This window comes from Zophobas morio, unplaced genomic scaffold, assembly GCF_036711695.1.
Source record: "Zophobas morio isolate AGI-343-1 ecotype UQ-CSIRO unplaced genomic scaffold, CSIRO_AGI_Zmor_V1 ptg000044l, whole genome shotgun sequence".
NCBI classification, from domain to species: Eukaryota; Metazoa; Arthropoda; class Insecta; order Coleoptera; family Tenebrionidae; genus Zophobas; species Zophobas morio.
In genome coordinates this window covers 6,259,818-6,278,137 of record NW_026972149.1, presented here as the reverse complement: position 1 = coordinate 6,278,137, position 18,320 = coordinate 6,259,818, and the positions used below count along the sequence as shown (strand labels likewise).

Below are 18,320 nucleotides of genomic sequence, written 5' to 3'. Positions count from 1 at the left end.
AGGGTAGGTTTTAGTGAGAAAGTGTACTTTTTAATAACTTTATTATGATATTATGTGTGTAGCATTAATAATTACATGAACAATGATTTCTGTCACAACGTCGTAATCGACCTTGAACCACTGAAAATATATTATTACATATTATAAAAGTGTATAATGCAAAATTTACAAGTGGAATAATGTTATAAACTATTGCAATGCACTTCATATACAACATAATATCAATGGATTACACACAACAGACATCTTCATATACACTGCATTTGAAAACTGAATTTACCGCGTATTACGAAGATCTTTGAAAGAATACAAAAAAGGAATTCATTGGGTGCTTTTAATAACATATAATTAACTCTAGTCTAATATCAAGCACTGAATAACTAAAAAGAGTTACATCCTATTCTACATTTTTCACAGCCTAATTTCTGCATTTACCCCCCCAGGATCTCTCGTACAATTATTTTGAAATTTGGCATCCACATTGTACAAAATAATATCGATGGCACAATAAAATATCCACCAATGAATTTATATTTAAAAACATTTACTTTTCGTTACACTATTTATCCTTATCAAAAAATACGACAAAGTCCTTCCGATTATTAAGGCAATCATTTTTAAATATATACAAATATATCTTTACATAAAAAATAAGAAATTGTCCTTACAACTATAAAAAGTAAACAAGTTGTCGAAATAAACAATATGCAGGAAGGCGGCGGTGCGAAATTCCCACGTTTCTCTACCAAAGGCCACGAAGTTTTCAGCAAAGCGTTCATTACGAAAGATTTTTATTTTTCGTAGGTCCCATAAAATTCACTTTACATGGAACAGCTAACAATTTTGAAATATTTGTCTTAGTAAATGAGATCCTTTTATCACGAGTTATATGTTGCCTACAAAAAAGAAACATCCTGTACATCGACTGCCACTTATAACTCACGGCTTGAAAACTAATGCTACCATTTCTAACTCCAGTAGAGAAAAGTGTAAATTCCGCACGACAGACTTACCGCGTAAAAGCGTAATTACAAACTTAATAACTAAACCTTAGACACAACCAATTAAAAATTACTAAATTGTGTCTCACAAAATAAATTAATAATCTCGTTTACGACTTTCCTGCTGATTTCAACGTAATAGTGTCACAAACGAATTGGAATGAATTTTGTCATCAACTCTTATCATGACACCTCGACTTCGCGACGTTTCGTCTTTGCACCCTCAATTCAACAGCGCCACAATGTCGTTTTTATTGTTTATTTAGTTTTATTAATAAGTAATCTCTAACACTAAATGGGACTTAACCTCACACAATTCCACAAAACTGATTCGAAGTATTTAACGCCACAACGAATTTTTGTCGTTGTGGCACCACTGATTTGGATTATGGTGCAGACAAACATGCACAACATACACAATCAACACAAAGTTGTTAAAAATAAACAAAACAAACAAAACGTTACAGAAATTTGCCCCCTTTACAGGTTTAATCAAACGCACACCAGAAACTGTACATCTTACAAACTTGTTTGAAATTTTAAAGTCACGATAAGTCTAGAAAACAAGTACACTATTCATTCATGACAAAAATTCTTATATATTTATAAGGTTGGGTAAGAACAATTACGTTGATTAACAACGAAAATACTGTCAAAGTTGTGTATTTTAGTCGTCTTTTCAATTACAACACTCACTAACCACAAACTTGTGACAACAAAACCGTACCTGTCATTTAATACGGTACTACAATTTACGTAAGCCGGTATTACACCATAAAATTCAGTCAATAATTGCGTCAACTGTCAAATTGTTTATACGTTTTCTACTTCACTCCAATCAAAAGTCATACAGTTTCATGGCACTTAAAGCAATGTTAACTGAAAGTCTTGGAAGAACTACTCTTTGACAGCTGGAAGCATCCTCATACTCCCCCCATTTTGATAAAACAAATTCGGTAACACACAGATTTCAATTCACATTTATTCAAAATTTTGACTAAATGCAGTACACGTGTGGGTTTCCGCCTGAACGTAAAATGAAACATTTTGTTACGTATGTAGAGAGCCAACAACGTATTTGACGTTACAGTATTAAAACTCTGCTTCATAAAACCTCGATTCTTTAATCACTTTTGTGATCGCGTTCTTTATGAAATAAAAAGTAGTCAGTAATTTATAAATGGTTAAAAGTGAATCTTAGACAATTATTATACAAATCACGTAGTTTTGAAATCAGTAGAAAATGTTCAAGTTTGAACCTAAATATTCACTTATTCAATGCCTCTTGGACCGTCAATGGGCATCGTGTGCAAGACTTCGTCCAGAAGCTGCAACGCCCTGTGAAGGTGGATTTCCACCCAACAAGGCGTTTCTTTTATGGACTGCCTGGGATAATCTGGACCCCAACCCTTCACAAAACTTAATCTCAAAATGCAGAGCCTTCTGAGGTCGTCTACGCCAATCCCGGTAGCTGCCGATAGACCTTTAAAAAGAGTTTTGTTTATGAATACTAGACGCAAGACACTCGACTTACTGATTGCTGGCGCTATGCCCCCGACAGAATGTGGCCCGGGAATATGTCCAGCCACTGCTGCCGCTTGTGCCGCAGCTGCCGCTTGAGCCGTAGCTGCTTGCGTCGTCATCTGGCTGTGGCACTGCCTCAAATCGAAAACCTGGACACCGCATTAATACCTACTCCTCTAGTAACCAATCCACGTACCTTGATATACGCCGAAGGGTAAATCTTGTGGACCGCGTCACCCGGTTGCCGTCCCGCTTCTCTATCCAGGTAGTAAGACTGGACGAACACAGAGTGGTCGCTCAAACAACGCAACCAAACATCTCCTTCGCCCCTTAAATCCAACTGCACCCCTTTGCCAATGTGCAATCTCGCCCTCTCACTTTGGTCAGTTCGGTGCACATTACTTAACGCACCAAGACAGAATCTGTTTCCCCCAGATGGGTCCACGTATCCGTCGATTGTGACGTTGGGACAACTCGAGGGTACTTTGAAGGTTTCGCCTACTTGAGTGTCGAGCTCGAAGTACGCGACGGAACACCAGAACTCTGGAGCTGGTTGAGTGGACAACAAACCGGCGATGTTTACGTCGTTGCACTGGTTGGTACTCCAGTAACTCGTGTGGTGGCTGCGGTTGTCCGGAGGCTGCATGGACTGGGTGTAAGTTAAGGTGTTGGAGCCAGTCCAGGTGCCTCCGGCACCCGTGAACGACTGACCTATGGTAGCTGCCGGCTGGGTGTTAATTTGGTTGTTTGTGTTATTAACAACCGTGGATGTTGTAGCGTTGTTGTTGAAACCGTTTTGTTGTAAATGCGGGGATACAGGAGGGTTGTTTCCACCTGAGAAGACAATATATTATAAGAGAGGTCGCTAGACGCACGGAATATGATTTATTTTTCGCGCTTCTGTGATTTTTTACTCAGCGCAGGCTGTTTGTGCGACTTTCACGTGATTACCGCATCTATTCAGAAGATATACTTACTAATTGTGGGTGCCGTTGGAGTTTGATGGGTTGCATTGCTGAAACCATCCTGTTGCAAGTGGGGTGAAACCGGAGGGTTATTTCCACCTAGTGACATTTTTGAAAATTTACAAACTCGTTTTAAAACAAAAGATGACATTAAATAAACGAGAGGAAAGTTTCCAAATTATACTTTTAATGAACCAATTATAAAAAGTCCCACACCTGAACAATATTTATAACGTGAAACTGATAAGAACACACCAAGCATTAAAGTGTATACATAAAAGTAAAATCTGTGTAGAAAACATAATCATTATGAAATTGTGAAATGTGGCATGCTAGTGTGGTGCTACAGTAAGCTACAACGACTCTACAATTTACAATATCGGCGCAGTTTACCATCAACATCGATAAATTTTCAAAATTGTTCACGGTCGATTTTCTCCAAAACTATGAACACACACACAATGGACTTTTCATTTTGTAAAAACAACATCTGACATTTTAAAACCGCGAAAGTCAGAACTCAAACACGGAAAAAAAAATAAAAATAAAAAATCTTACGATGAGATAAATGCATGTGCGGCAACCAATTTGTTCTCGGACATGCGTCAACTCCACCCTCTATTTTAGGTACTGGATGTCCCATACCGGGTCTGGTTGTAGAATTATACATTCCCTGATCACCTACCATTGCAACGAAAACATAACATGCATAACTAAAAATAATCTTAATATACATATAACAAAAGTTCGTCAAACGAATAACGAGTACTTTTACGGTGAATCAAAACATTCGCTTACTTGTCGCCGGTACTTGTATCGTGAAATTCTGCTGGGGCGGATGATGCTGGATCGTCTGCGTCACCCCGATCCCGATTTCACCATCCACGTCCATGCTACCACCAGGAACTGGTCCGGCTGTGTACTCATCTTTCACTAACCGAGAAGTACCCGACTGCAAAGTCAGTCCCGAAAGATCGATTCCCGGCGACACTACGCGTTCATAGTGGTACGGATTGACACATACCGAATCGCACTTTAAATCAAAGGCAAACTGGCAGTACTTGACGTGCTTGAGTTCATTTTTGTGCAAATCGGGCCATCGCCAAATCCGCGCGTAGATGACATGCGGGAAACCTTTACGTCCAGCCACCTGCATAAAAAGTGCTCTGATTAAAACTATGCCTGCAATGCTTCCATTTTATAGATGACTTATTACTTGCGTCACTACCGGTCAAAAACGCGTAAAGGTAGCACGTTCGATACCCAGTTCGATTTTGATTTTTTTGATAGATGAAAGTGTCCCCTGGAATCCCGAAAACGGTTGTAACGGGGTGCAACTTTTACCCAAAAAACTAGTAATACGTAAGTTTCTTACATTTTTTGCAGGTGCTACACTGATTCACTCAAAATTCCTTTCCTTATATTGTGATTATATGCGATCTGATAATTTCGATCCAAAGTAATGAAAAACAAAAGACGACAAATCATTCCTTTTACGCAATAACCAACAGCAACAACCAGCAAACATTTTTTTAATCTGATCTATCAAAAAATTGGAGCATACTGCGTGCCAATCTGTTTTCGAAATAACTTCAAATGCAACAATAAAAAAAAGATTTTACTCAAAACGTCAACAAGGCTAACAGAATCAAGAACAACGCCAAATTTGACACCGTTTCAGTGCAATATATATCATTTTTCATTCCACTCTCTACACGCCAATGTGTTGACAACCGCTGACATTTTGAAATTTTCATTTAAAAAGTGACTTTTTAAGACATTTTTGTCATATTATTAACAATTACGATGTCCCTTCTGTGGCGCCATCCATCGCAAAAGCGAGAAAATACGACGTAAAATGTCATTTTTAAATAAAGTGGGATTTATAAACTTGCTGTTGACGTTGAAGTTCCCGCTGACGTTGCTTTTAGAGCCGCAAAGTGTCATTTATAAACTCCGTTGACAGTAACTTTGATGTTCAACTTTTGCCGAATTTAAATGAGTTGTAGAAGATTGATTACTTCAAAAATTTACCGTTTTAGACATGTTTTAAGTTTCATGTTGTGAAAAGAAGTCTACATATATTAAAACAAAAAGGCAAAGTGTAAGCCCACCCACCCGCCCTATCTCAATTGTGATGATTTTTTTATTCGCCGTGAACCAAGAGGGCGGAGCTTAACTGCAAAATACTTACATATTTCTTTACAAGAAATTACAAACATGTTTTGAGTATCGTGTTGTTCAAAGAATACTACGGATATTACGAAAAAAATAGGCCAAAGTTTAGGCCCCACCCAAGTCCGCCCCGATCTCAATTCTCAATTGTGATTAATTTTTCATTCGTTGTCAAATCGAGAGGCGGGGCTTAATTGAACGATTCATATTTGTTTACACGAATTTACCATTTTAAATATGTTTTAAGTTTCTAGTTCTGAAAAGACGACTACGTATATTAAGAAAAAAGGCAAAATATAAGCCCCGCCCACCCAACCCATCCCAATTGTGGTGATCTTTTTTTTTTAATCGTCGAGAGCCAAAGGAGCGGAATTTAATTGCAAATCCTTCATTACATATTTCTCTACAAGAAATTACCAGGTAAGACATGTTTTTGAGTACCATGTTATTCAAAGAATACTATGTATATTAAGAAAAAATTAAAGCTAAAGATTAAACCCCACCCATAATTACAAAATTTATCATTTTAAACATGTTTTAACTTTCTAAGAATAAAAAAATCATTACAATTAAGATGTGGTGAGTGGCCGGTTTTTTTTTTTTTACATACATCGTATTCTTTAAACAACACGATACTGGAAAACATGTTTTTAATTTCTTGTAAAGAAATAAATATTTTGCAGTTAAGCTCCACCCCCTTGGTTCACGGCGAATAAAAAAAATCATCACAATTAAGATAGGGCGGGTGGGCGGGCTTACATTTTGCTTTTTTGTTCTAATTTGTGCAGACTTCTTTTAACAACATAAAACTTGAAACATATTTAAAATGGAAAATCTGTATAAGGAAATATCGATTTTGCAATTAGGCCTCGCCCCATAATTGCAAAAATGTACCATTTTAACCATGTTCTAAGTTTCTTGTTGTGAAAAGATAGCCAAGTACAGTAAGAAAAGGCAAAATATAAGCCCCACCCACCCGCCTTATCTCAATTCGGATGATTTTTTTTATTCGTCATAAGTCGAGGGGCAGAACCTAATTGCAAAATCCATATTTCGCTACAAAAATGTACCATTTTAAACGTGTTTTAAGTTTCTCCGAATAAAAAAAATCATCACAATTGAGATGGGCGGGTGGGCGGGGTTTATATTTTGCCTTTGTTCTTAGTATACATAGTATACTTTGAACAACACGATACTCAAAAACATGTTTTTAATTTCTTGTAAAGAAATAAGTATTTTGCAGTTAAGCTCCGCCCTCTTAGTTCACAGCGAATAAAAAAAAATCATCACAATAGAGATAGGGCGGGTGGGCGGGCTTACATTTTGCCGTTTTCTCTTAATATTTGTAGTCATATTTTCACAACAAGAAACTTAAAACATGTTTAAAATGGTAAATTTGTATAGGGAAATATCGATTATGCAATTAGGCTCCGCCCCATAAAAATGCAAAAATGTACCATTTTAACCATGTTTTAAATTTCTGAAAAGATGGCTATGTATATCTCAATTTTGATTATTTATTCATCGTAAGCCGAGGGGCGGAGCTTAATGGTAAAATCCTTATTTGTCTACGAGAAATTACCATGTGAAATATGTTATGTAAAGAAAAAACGGCCACCCGTCCTATCTCAATTGTGATTTTTGTTATTCGTCGTGAGTCAAAGGGGCGGAACTTAATTTCAAAATCCTTGTTTCTCTACAAGAAATAAAAAACATGTTTTTGAGTATCGTGTTGTTCAAAGAATACTATGTACATTAAGAAAAAAAACAAGCCAAAATTAAGCCCCACCCATATCCATCCCAAGCTCAAGTGTGATGAATTTTTCATTCGTTGTCAGACCGAAGGGCGGAGCGTAATTGCAAAATCGATAATTTCCTACAAAAAATTACCATTTTAATCATGTTTAACCTTTCTGTTTTTGAAACGAATCGCAATAAAACTTGAGGACAATCTTTAACAATGCAAAGTACTGACAGAAAGCTACAGTGTAGAAAATGATGCTGTCAACCAGAAAAATGTCCCTTCTACTTCAGATTTTCCTTCTAGTTGGCAGCACTGCACACTACCGCAATTTGATTGGTTGAAAACCCAACGTCAACGGCGAACAGCAACGTCAGAGACAAGTTTATAAATGGACCTTAAGGCACTGGATACAATGTCCTTTTTAGACTATTTTAAATTAGTTAATCAGGAAAAATACGTCATGGAAATTACTTTGGGGATAATCTGTAGGTACTTTTGCTAGCCCCAGATACGGTTATGGCAGCACTTTTTACTATTTTTTTTTACTTTCACTCTTGAGGACAACTATACAAGGGCCATTATTCTTTGACTTCCGAAAATGCTGTATTACAAATGGCGTCTGGTTGAATATTTGCAGCACTTTTTACTATTTTTTTTTACTTTCACTCTTGAGGACAACTATACAAGGGCCATTATTCTTTGACTTCCGAAAATGCTGTATTACAAATGGCGTCTGGTTGAATATTTGAACTGAAATACAGCGATCAAAGTAATTGTCCTGTATTTATACATTTATTAGTACAGAATTCAAAATCTGACTACTTTTGCTGTTATAGTTCAAGCTATGTGTGATTTGACAAAGTTTTACAATTAACAAAGCATACTGACGTCAACGTTGTCGGTACTTTGTTTGTTGTGGGGCGCCAAGTTGATGAAACCAACTCGAATTACATAAATGCTTCAATTACCAAAGGGGGCATAAATACCTGCAAACGTCCGTCAAGCGTCCTTTGAATCGTGACACATTTGCTGGGATGTGCACCACTGGTCGTGATGGCTGTAATAAGAGAATCTAATTCGTCTCTTTTTTCTTTTAATTTTTTAACGAGCGACTCGATAGCTCGCTTAGCAAAACCTTCGCTTTCGCCACCCTGTCTGTGACACATCAGACTGTGGACAATACTGAGACAGGCATCGGCAGATGAGGGTGCTGTTGTGGTCAATCCTGACATATCTTGTACTAAAAAACATCGAAGAGTAGTTTATTGGTGAGATAGAGGGTGAAGTAAAACGATGAACGGAATTAAAATAATGGGAGGCTATGAAGAGTGAAACAAACAATAGATGGTTATGTTGCACACAGAAAGCCTACCTTTACCCAATCGTGGGTTGACATAACCTTACAATAATGCAGACATAAACACTATAAAAAATCGATTTCGTCCACTTATTCTGCGATACACACTTTAGTTAGAAGCGACGGTTTGAGAAAATTTACTAATGTTTTTGGATATTATCTCCCACCACCATTAAAATGTCACAATTCAATCAATAATCTTGCTTTGATTATAATAGCTAATGGGTAGAATACCTTCTTGGGACGAAACAGTCGAAAACAGATGTCCTCCCGTAGAAAGTCCCACCATTATTTTCCACAAAACATTAAATAAAGGTAACTTATCTCTTGCACAGAATATCTTTAATAATTTTTAGCTTGGGTTTGGCACTTTCTTTCAGTTTTTGCTTTCATAATCCACTATCTGTTCTGTTCTCCTCTCTTCTAAATTTGACAGTAAATAAGTAAGAACGAGACAACTGCATTCATGACAACTGCTAAAACAGCAAACCACACGATTTACAAACTGCTTTGCAACAATGATAAACGTGTGCGCACGAAACCATCATTACCGGCAGCAACTGATATGACAATTCGACGATTCTACGAATTGAGACAACGTGTTCGTTTTACAACACACGGTATATTCGCAAAAGCATTCAAAAAAATTCACAAAAAAAATCAGACGCTCAGTGACTCTCAAACAACGCCGCCGACATGTCCGCAACGAGTGCTACCAACCTTACTGTCTCCGAAAAAAATGTTCACCGAAGAAAATTTGCCCCCTACAAATTAAAAATTATATTCGCTAACAACCAATACAACGACTGCATTCACCCGCCAAATTCAAATCGTGAAAAATTACACACACAAGAAATCGAATAGTGCAACATTGCAAAAATCAAATAAAACACACATACTTACACCTAGAAACGATTTGTAACTTCCCGCCAAAGTTGACTGAAAAACAACAAATTTATTCAACAACAAATTTAATGTTATTTATAGGTTTTTATAAACTACGTAAAACTTTTTCATTTTTGGTTACCTTATATACAAAGTACGAAACGAATACGGACTGTCTCACACGTCAGTACTCAATTTAGACAAAATTTCGTTGATTGGGTCACGTCAGGTCGTTGCAATTATTTTGAACAAGTGACACAAAAGTACCTAATTTTATGACTCGCGAACACAAAATGTGAAAAAATCTCACTGTTAAAATAAAGAAAGCACGAAAAGATAATATTTAAAGTCGATTTATACTAGGAACTTAAAATTTAAGTTAAAATTAAAGCAGTGCAAGGTCAGTTTACAAAAGGTCACGCTCTAATAGGATTAGACAAATTTTATTATTAGTCAATTGAGCTTTGTATATTTTATGGTTTATTATAGTGTTGTTATCATAAACGAATTGTTTGCATTTTTTGTAAAAATTACAGACAAATAAGCCGGTAAATTGACCCTATCGATATCAATTGTCTCGTAAAATATTTAAAAGAGTTACTACATAACCCAAAATTTAGCAGCAAATTTAACGAACAAATATACGAACAGGGTCCTTTGAACTTTGCTTAAACAAATTTCGGTAAATAAGATTTTTGACCCGCGGAATTTAAATTTTAACATTTATTAAACGTTCATTGCTATACATGCACTTAACTTTTTTTATGTGACGTCATCAACTTTTGATGACCTCTCCCCAATAATTAATAGAATCGCCAACAGATAGTCAGACAATTGGAAAAAGGAGACTTGTATTTTCACTCTTACAAGTTACAGAATGTCAATACAGCATGAAATTAGACTTTCATCAAAACTTAATACCAAATTTTCTCGTTATTTATGCATAAATTTGATTAAACACAAAACAATTCTGTACCAGACTGACCACTTATTAAATGCTTAAATATGACGGAAAAATCGCTGCAAACAATATATATTTCAACGAGAAAAAATGTGTTCTCAGTTTCTCCGTACGTGCTTAACTTCGACTGTTTATACATCGAAAGAATTAGACTATTCGCACGTTTAGATTATTATTATTAATCTTAATTTTGCACACTCGGGTTTTTCCCAAAAACTGGACTCAAATTTGAAGACGACAAAACATAAAGTATGAACTGGAATACAATAGTTCCTTGGCTTACGCTCGGGAAGTAAAAACCACTTCTATTTTTCATTATTTGACTACTTAAATCAGTCGTTAAAGTTAGTTATAGCACCATTACATTGTCGAATCGGTTATTTAATGCTACAATAAACGTGTATAATAATCTATATGTGAAAACGACTCACTGTTCGAGAACTCCCTAAACGTGGTTGCTTAATGTGCTTTTATTTTTCATTTCCGTTATTAATTATATATGACACTAAACTAAACGATTAAACCGTGGTTTTCCGTTTCATAATTGAAACTCAGTTTAACGTAGTGTATTTTTCAGACTTATTACATTCTAACATTTTATTGTAGCTGAGGGCAAGTCCAGTTTACGTTTCATTCTATCTGGTTGATTTAATTTCTTTTAAGCAGTTATATAGTGCTCCCAGGGCATAGTAATTATCCTTTAACCCCCTCCTAAAAACCCACTAATTCCACAAACTTAAAATAGTAAAAAAACTGCTAGAAAAATGTGGTAATTTATTATTGTCCAAATTTAATCAAATATGAAACCAGGGGCCTTTGCTTAAGCAGACCACGTGTAAAATGTTTATTTTGGTTTTTATTGATTGAGTACAATGTCTGTAACAGGCGGTGTGTTGGTACATGTGGAGAATAAATGATCTAGATTGGGCAATCTTAAATTGTTATTATTATATTATTTACTATTTGTCTCTGTTAATACGCCGGTGATACTGCGATACCGACAGGGGTGTGACGTCATCGCGCATTACACGTCTTGTCGCTAGCAATTCCCTGATGCGCTCGATCTGTATTTTTTCAACTGAATGGTAATCGCTCGTCTTATCGAGCCCAAGAAACATAATATATTTTTTCAAAGGAAATGAGTGACGAATCAAGGCATAAACAAGCAGAGATAAGAAAAGCACCGGGGGCGGCGTGACTCGGGCAGCTGATTCACGATCCTTCGTCGTAGTGACAACATGACAACTGACACCTCCTGCAGCGCCATCTAGTTCGGTCTCGAACGAGAGTTGTCAATTCTCTAGTCGTAGTAAAAATTATTGCATAAAAGGTGTTTTGCTGACAACGAAGTACAAAAATAGAACTTGATATTAGGCAGACGTTGTAATTTTGGTATTTAGAGAAAAAAGTAAACTGACAGGTATTGTACTTTTATGTTATTAATAGATATTTCTGGTTTCTGTCAAAAGTCGGTGCAGTTCAGGGGGAGGGTCGTTAATGATGACCTTTTGCAACTTTTTTCAATAAAGGTTGAAGCGAGACACTTATTTAAATATTTTCCAGGGAAAGATTCTGGAGAAGAAAATCTACTTTTGCCAACATGCCGGCAGTGCGAGGAGATGGCATGCGTGGCTTGGCCGTATTTATTTCGGATATCAGGAATTGTGAGTACTTTGCGGTAAACAATTCTCGGTATTTGTAAAATTTTTGTGAAGGTAAAAGTAAAGAGGCGGAGATTAAAAGGATCAATAAAGAGTTGGCAAACATCAGGAGCAAATTTAAAGGAGATAAAACTTTAGACGGTTACCAAAAGAAGAAATATGTGTGTAAATTGCTTTTTATTTTTTTACTTGGCCATGACATTGATTTTGGGCACATGGAAGCTGTAAATCTTCTATCATCTAACAAATACTCTGAAAAACAAATAGTAAGTGATATGGACTCCTAGTATCAATTTCAACGCGAATCATGTTTCTGTGATTACATTGTCTAGATATCGCTTCTGACACACTTTATTTCTAGGGTTATTTATTTATTTCGGTGCTAGTCAACACTAATAGTGAGTTAATCAAACTCATAATACAAAGTATTAAAAATGATTTAGCTTCAAGAAATCCTATTCATGTTAATTTGGCGCTGCAATGTATTGCCAACATTGGCAGCAGAGAGATGGCTGAAGCTTTTGGTAATGAAATTCCCAAACTACTTGTATCAGGGTAGGCTCGCATTTTTTTGTAAATTTCGTTTCACGTTAGTCACTCTAGGGACACAATGGATGTAGTTAAGCAAAGTGCAGCTCTCTGTCTTCTTCGTTTATTCAGGACTTCACAAGAAATTATTCCTGGTGGTGAATGGACTTCTCGCATTATACATTTGCTCAATGATCAACACATGGGGGTTGTTACAGCTGCAACAAGTCTTATAGATGCCCTAGTTAAAAAGAACCCTGAAGAATATAAAGGCTGCGTCTCTCTTGCCGTATCTCGCCTGAGTAGAGTAAGTTCGTTCTATAAATAATTCCATCATTATAGCAATTTTTACACCACAGATTGTCACTGCTAGTTACACTGACCTACAGGACTACACTTACTATTTTGTTCCGGCCCCATGGCTATCCGTCAAGTTGTTACGTTTGTTGCAAAACTACACTCCCCCAGGTAATTTTTGTACAAAAAAAAATCCAATTATAAACGTTTTTAAAAAAACAATCACTGAAAATGATATTAAAAAACAAATGGCGTGTGCGCAATTGACATTTATAAAATTTGACAGCAGCCACCACGATTATCATTGCATTTATAGACCACGCGAATACAGCTGTCAATATATCCAACAAACGTATGATTTGTAGATTGACCTATTGATTTAACTAAATTAGAAAACCCACAGATTATATCGTGAGAATACATCATTTTGGCCAATCAATTTGTGTCATACATGTATTTTTTGAAATTACGTTTTAGTTTTCTTTATATGCGTCAAAAAAATCGTGAAACTAATGTTCTTCAATCAGAGGGAAATAAATATAACTGAACAGGTTATGATAATTGTGATTTAACAGAATTAATAGCGAAATTTAGATAAGATAACGAGATATTATGCAACATTGGATTTGGTAATGAGAAAAGTATTGGTGCTGAAAATCATGTAGGATAAACAATTTTTATCATCACGTATTATATACTTCCCGAGTGGAAGCTAATGAGGTATTATAATAGGGTCCATTGGACGGCTGCTACTTTCATGTTTTCTTGAATTTAAGTTGGCATTATTTAATAATGTTTCTAACTATGAAAATGCGACAAATTACGAACCTTGTGGCAAGCGTTGAAATCAACAATCTATATTTAGCACTTGCAAATGTCAAATTTTTCAAACGCAGACATCCGTCAGGTTTTTAGCGTTATACAAGATACATCATTTTCAAAAGCAATTTACTTCCACTTTTGCGCTGTACGTAGGTATTGAAAGGATAATTTACACGTCAATTGTGGTAGAATGTCCCTGTAGCAATAAAAACGAGTACTTGAAGAAAATATTGCCGCCAGGAAGGCACCAGTGTACGTAATATTACACATCCTGGCTACCTTTATGGTAGTAATTTTACACCGGACGTCGCGTATTTAAATCTGCAATATACATTTTCGCGCTAAAGATAAAACTGGCTTGTCATTGGTGTAACAATCTTGGCTTAGCGAGAAAATCGGTCAAGGTTAAGTCTATCGTGACTTTTGACATTTGCGTCCGATTATTTTGAAAAATATAACTCAATGCAAACTTTACCTATCGTGCTTTAGCTGAAGATCCCGGTGTTCGTGGTCGCCTAAACGAATGTTTGGAAACCATTTTGAATAAAGCACAAGAACCTCCCAAGTCGAAAAAGGTACAACACTCGAATGCCAAAAATGCCGTACTGTTTGAAGCAATTAGTTTAATTATTCACAATGACAGGTAGAGGAAAGTTGTGGAATTTCATGAGTTAGAACGTTTTGGTTTTAGCGAGGCTAATTTGTTGGTCCGTGCGTGTAATCAGCTAGGGCAATTTTTAAGCAATAGAGAAACGAATTTGCGTTATTTGGCGTTAGAGTCGATGTGTCATTTGGCAACATCGGAATTTTCACACGAAGCGGTGAAAAAGCATCAGGAAGTTGTTATTTTGTCCATGAAGATGGAAAAAGATGTCTCGGTGAGACAACAAGCTGTTGATTTGTTATATGCTATGTGCGATAAAAGCAATGCCGAAGAAATAGTTCAAGAAATGTTGAATTATTTAGAAACTGCCGATTACTCAATAAGAGAAGAAATGGTACTAAAAGTTGCTATTTTAGCCGAAAAATATGCTACAGATTATACTTGGTACGTCACGTCGATTTTCAAATATCGTTAGTGTAAACTGTTCTTCCAGGTATGTTGATGTTATTTTAAATTTAATAAGAATCGCTGGCGATTATGTTTCCGAAGAAGTTTGGTACAGAGTTATACAGATTGTTATTAATAGAGACGAAGTACAGGGTTATGCCGCTAAGACAGTCTTTGAAGTACGTTAATGTTGTATTTCACCGGACATAACCTCACTTTTCACTTATTTTAGGCTTTGCAAGCACCCGCCTGTCACGAGAACATGGTCAAAGTCGGAGGGTACATCTTAGGCGAATTTGGTAATTTGATAGCAGGCGATCAAAGATCCTCGCCTTCGGTACAATTCCAACTTCTTCACTCTAAATATCACCTATGTTCACCGATGACGCGTGCTTTACTACTTTCGACCTACATCAAATTCATAAACCTCTTCCCCGAAATTCGGGCCCAGGTTCAAGAAGTGTTCAAACAACACAGTAATCTGAGGTCCGCGGATGCCGAATTACAACAACGAGCGTCCGAATATTTGCAGCTAAGCATTATTGCTAGTTCAGACGTGCTGGCCACCGTTCTAGAAGAAATGCCGGCTTTTCCGGAAAGGGAAAGCTCTATACTTGCTGTTTTGAAAAAGAAGAAACCAGGGAGAGTCCCGGAAAACGAAATTAAAGAAAATAAGAGTCCCACCCCGGTTGCCAACCATAACAATGACGTCAATAATTCCAGGTACTTGAAGAAAAAAAGGTATAGTTTAGCTACCCGGGTACCAAGTTGTATATTATAAATCGCTTGAAATATGCTCTTTGGGAATGGGGGTCCTACTTTGTCGGGTTTAATAAATGTCTGTTTGTTTAGTACCGTCTCGGGCGACTTGCTGGGGTTATCGACTCCCCCAACCGCACAACCAAATTCCGGGAACACCGGTGTTTTGTTGGACGTGTTGGGCGACATATACGGAGGAAAACAACCAAACAGCAGCACCAACAATACTCAATCTGTGAACATGTACAACCCAAAGAAGTGCGTATCCCATTTATAACTCGCCCCCCATAACTCCAATTTTATAGATTTGTATGTAAAAACAACGGCGTCTTATTCGAGAACGACCTGATCCAAATCGGTGTCAAAAGTGAGTTCCGCCAGAATTTGGGTCGCCTTGGTCTCTTCTACGGCAACAAAACTAACGTTCCTCTTCAAAATTTCGTTCCGACTTTGTCGTGGCCCGAAGACCAAGGGTCCAAATTGAGCATACAGATGAAGCCCGTTGAACCGGTCCTAGAAGCCGGTGCCCAAATCCAACAAATGATCAATGCCGAATGCGTCGATGATTACATCGGTTCTCCTAGTATAGCGCTCACTTTCCTTTACTCAAACGCCCCTCAGAAAATAACGATCAAACTCCCACTGACCATCAACAAATTCTTCGAACCGACGGAAATGAACGGCGAGTCGTTCTTCGCGAGATGGAAGAACCTCGGAAGGTAGTCGTGCGTTGTCGTCTAGTCTTCGTCTAAACGTTTTTTTGTAGCACCAATCAGCAGAGGTCTCAGAAAATATTTAGGGCCTCGTCGCCGATGGACCTGCAAGCTGCCAGAACGAAAATCATGGGATTCGGAATGCAGCTTCTGGACGGGATTGACCCGAATCCTGATAATTTTGTCTGCGCTGGAATTATTCACATGCGGTCGCAACAAGTCGGATGTCTTCTTCGTCTAGAGCCGAACAAGAGTGCACAAGTGAGTAGTGATCATGTGAAAGTCGCACAAACAGCCTGCGCTATTTGTTTTTTTTACAGATGTATAGATTGACGGTGCGCTCTAGCAAAGAAAGCGTCTCGGTGGAGATTTGTGACCTTCTAGCGGATCAATTTTAAATAAGATAGTAGAAACTAATTAAGAGTGCATTCCATAGTAGACTTATCTAATTTCAAAAATAACTGGTAATTTTGCACCGCCGACGACAGATTATGCGCTCTTCTTGTTTTGAGATTCGCTTACGACTAAAAAGCTAGAACGAGACATTTTCAAACAAGATATAAGTGTGAAATGTTACTGTTGCTTGATGACGGTTATTTTATAAGCATATGTTTATTTTGCCGAAATAGGATTCTAGATTTTGTTTTCTTCTGAACGAAAAGGGTCCACGGAAGACTAACGTTCATGTACAATAATTGTATATCTGACAAAATTTTCTTCAAAAGATCTGTTGTGCTCGAGTATAAAGTAATTACCAAAAATGTACAAGATGAGAAAATCTAATATATCTAGTGTATATTATAAATTCGGAAAATAACTATACCTGTATCATTAGCGCCATGATTGTAATTGTATTATATTATTACATTTTTAGAGGGTAGTTGAGAGCTTGACTTGAGTAGATTAGTTGAAAGAATGAATTTGAGGAACAAAATGCATATCAAACTTTCAACTGACCTCATTTATATATTTTACATAATCATTATTTAATTGAGGATTCACACATTGTGTAGCATTCGTTAAAATTTATTTGTATATGTTGATCTGTATAAATAAGTATGATATTGCTCTAGTAATACCAAACACTTGCGATTCCATTTTATATTCCTCTTATATGTTTTCTTTTTTTTTATAGTATATACAAATATCATCTACAAAATGCATGAAATTTTATGTAAAATAATATTGTGTAATATACTTTTTTTTGAACAAACTGCTTTTTGTATTTAACGCTTACGTACAAACTAACCATTAAATTAAACATTTTCGTAACTAAAAACCAACTAACTATAATAATTTTTCTATAACTAACAGTAATAATTGCACAAAATACTAAAAAAGCACTGTTTAAAGAGCCAGTGATGTAAATAAAAGTCCAGTGAGTAAAATTATTTAAACTACTAACCTAAAAATAAACTTAATTAACGTAAAGAATTAAACGTATCTGAACTAAAATATACAAGTCCGAGATCGTTAAAGTTCATCAGCCTAGATGAGATCATCCGACGTAAAAGGTAAGTTTAAATATTGTTTTTTATTTATTATATAAAATGTGTTGACGTTGCCGTTGTAAGATAAATACGCAACAAAGGTATGCGTCGTTTATATCATCCGTTGACGTTTTTGTAGGAAAATATCGATTTTGCAATTAGGCTCCGCCCCTCGGTTTGACAACGAATGAAAAATTCATCACATTTCTCGTAGAAAAATCAGGATTTTACAATTAAGCTCCGCCCCTCGGCTTACCACGAATAAAAATATCAGAATTGAGATAGGGTGGGTGGGGCTTATATTTTGCCTTTTTTTTCATAATATACATAGCCATCTGTTCATAACAAGAAATTTAAAACATAATTAAACTGGTGGAGCCTAATCGA

At 36.5% G+C, this 18,320-nt stretch overlaps 2 protein-coding genes across 7 annotated transcripts; one reads left to right on the top strand and one right to left on the bottom strand.

Moving 5' to 3' along the window:
• Positions 1-24: 24 nt before the first annotated feature.
• Positions 25-9,086, bottom strand: Med (Medea). 4 transcript variants are annotated; one of them, XM_064073493.1, is made up of 8 exons: positions 9,001-9,086; positions 8,396-8,649; positions 4,289-4,640; positions 4,049-4,171; positions 3,503-3,589; positions 2,722-3,359; positions 2,536-2,674; positions 25-2,484 (listed from the first exon to the last, which is right to left on the bottom strand). In XM_064073493.1, the coding sequence occupies exons 1-8, from the start codon at positions 9,053-9,055 to the stop codon at positions 2,273-2,275; spliced, it is 1,860 nt and encodes a 619-aa protein (XP_063929563.1). In that variant the 5' UTR covers positions 9,056-9,086; the 3' UTR covers positions 25-2,272. The 4 variants fall into 4 exon arrangements, with proteins under 4 accessions (XP_063929563.1, XP_063929562.1, XP_063929564.1 ...); XM_064073492.1 differs by having other exon boundaries at positions 25-2,674; XM_064073494.1 differs by lacking the exon at positions 9,001-9,086 and adding an exon at positions 8,782-8,950 and having other exon boundaries at positions 25-2,674.
• On the top strand, positions 8,994-17,656 carry Ap-2alpha (Adaptor Protein complex 2, alpha subunit). 3 transcript variants are annotated; one of them, XM_064073490.1, is made up of 14 exons: positions 8,994-9,081; positions 12,176-12,276; positions 12,328-12,539; positions 12,635-12,828; positions 12,877-13,108; positions 13,161-13,269; positions 14,410-14,563; positions 14,612-14,968; positions 15,018-15,150; positions 15,204-15,712; positions 15,824-15,988; positions 16,036-16,449; positions 16,497-16,704; positions 16,764-17,656. In XM_064073490.1, the coding sequence occupies exons 2-14, from the start codon at positions 12,213-12,215 to the stop codon at positions 16,839-16,841; spliced, it is 2,829 nt and encodes a 942-aa protein (XP_063929560.1). In that variant the 5' UTR covers positions 8,994-9,081; positions 12,176-12,212; the 3' UTR covers positions 16,842-17,656. The 3 variants fall into 3 exon arrangements, with proteins under 3 accessions (XP_063929560.1, XP_063929559.1, XP_063929561.1); XM_064073489.1 differs by lacking the exon at positions 8,994-9,081 and adding an exon at positions 11,735-12,032; XM_064073491.1 differs by lacking the exon at positions 8,994-9,081 and adding an exon at positions 11,739-12,032 and having other exon boundaries at positions 15,204-15,694.
• Positions 17,657-18,320: the final 664 nt, after the last annotated feature.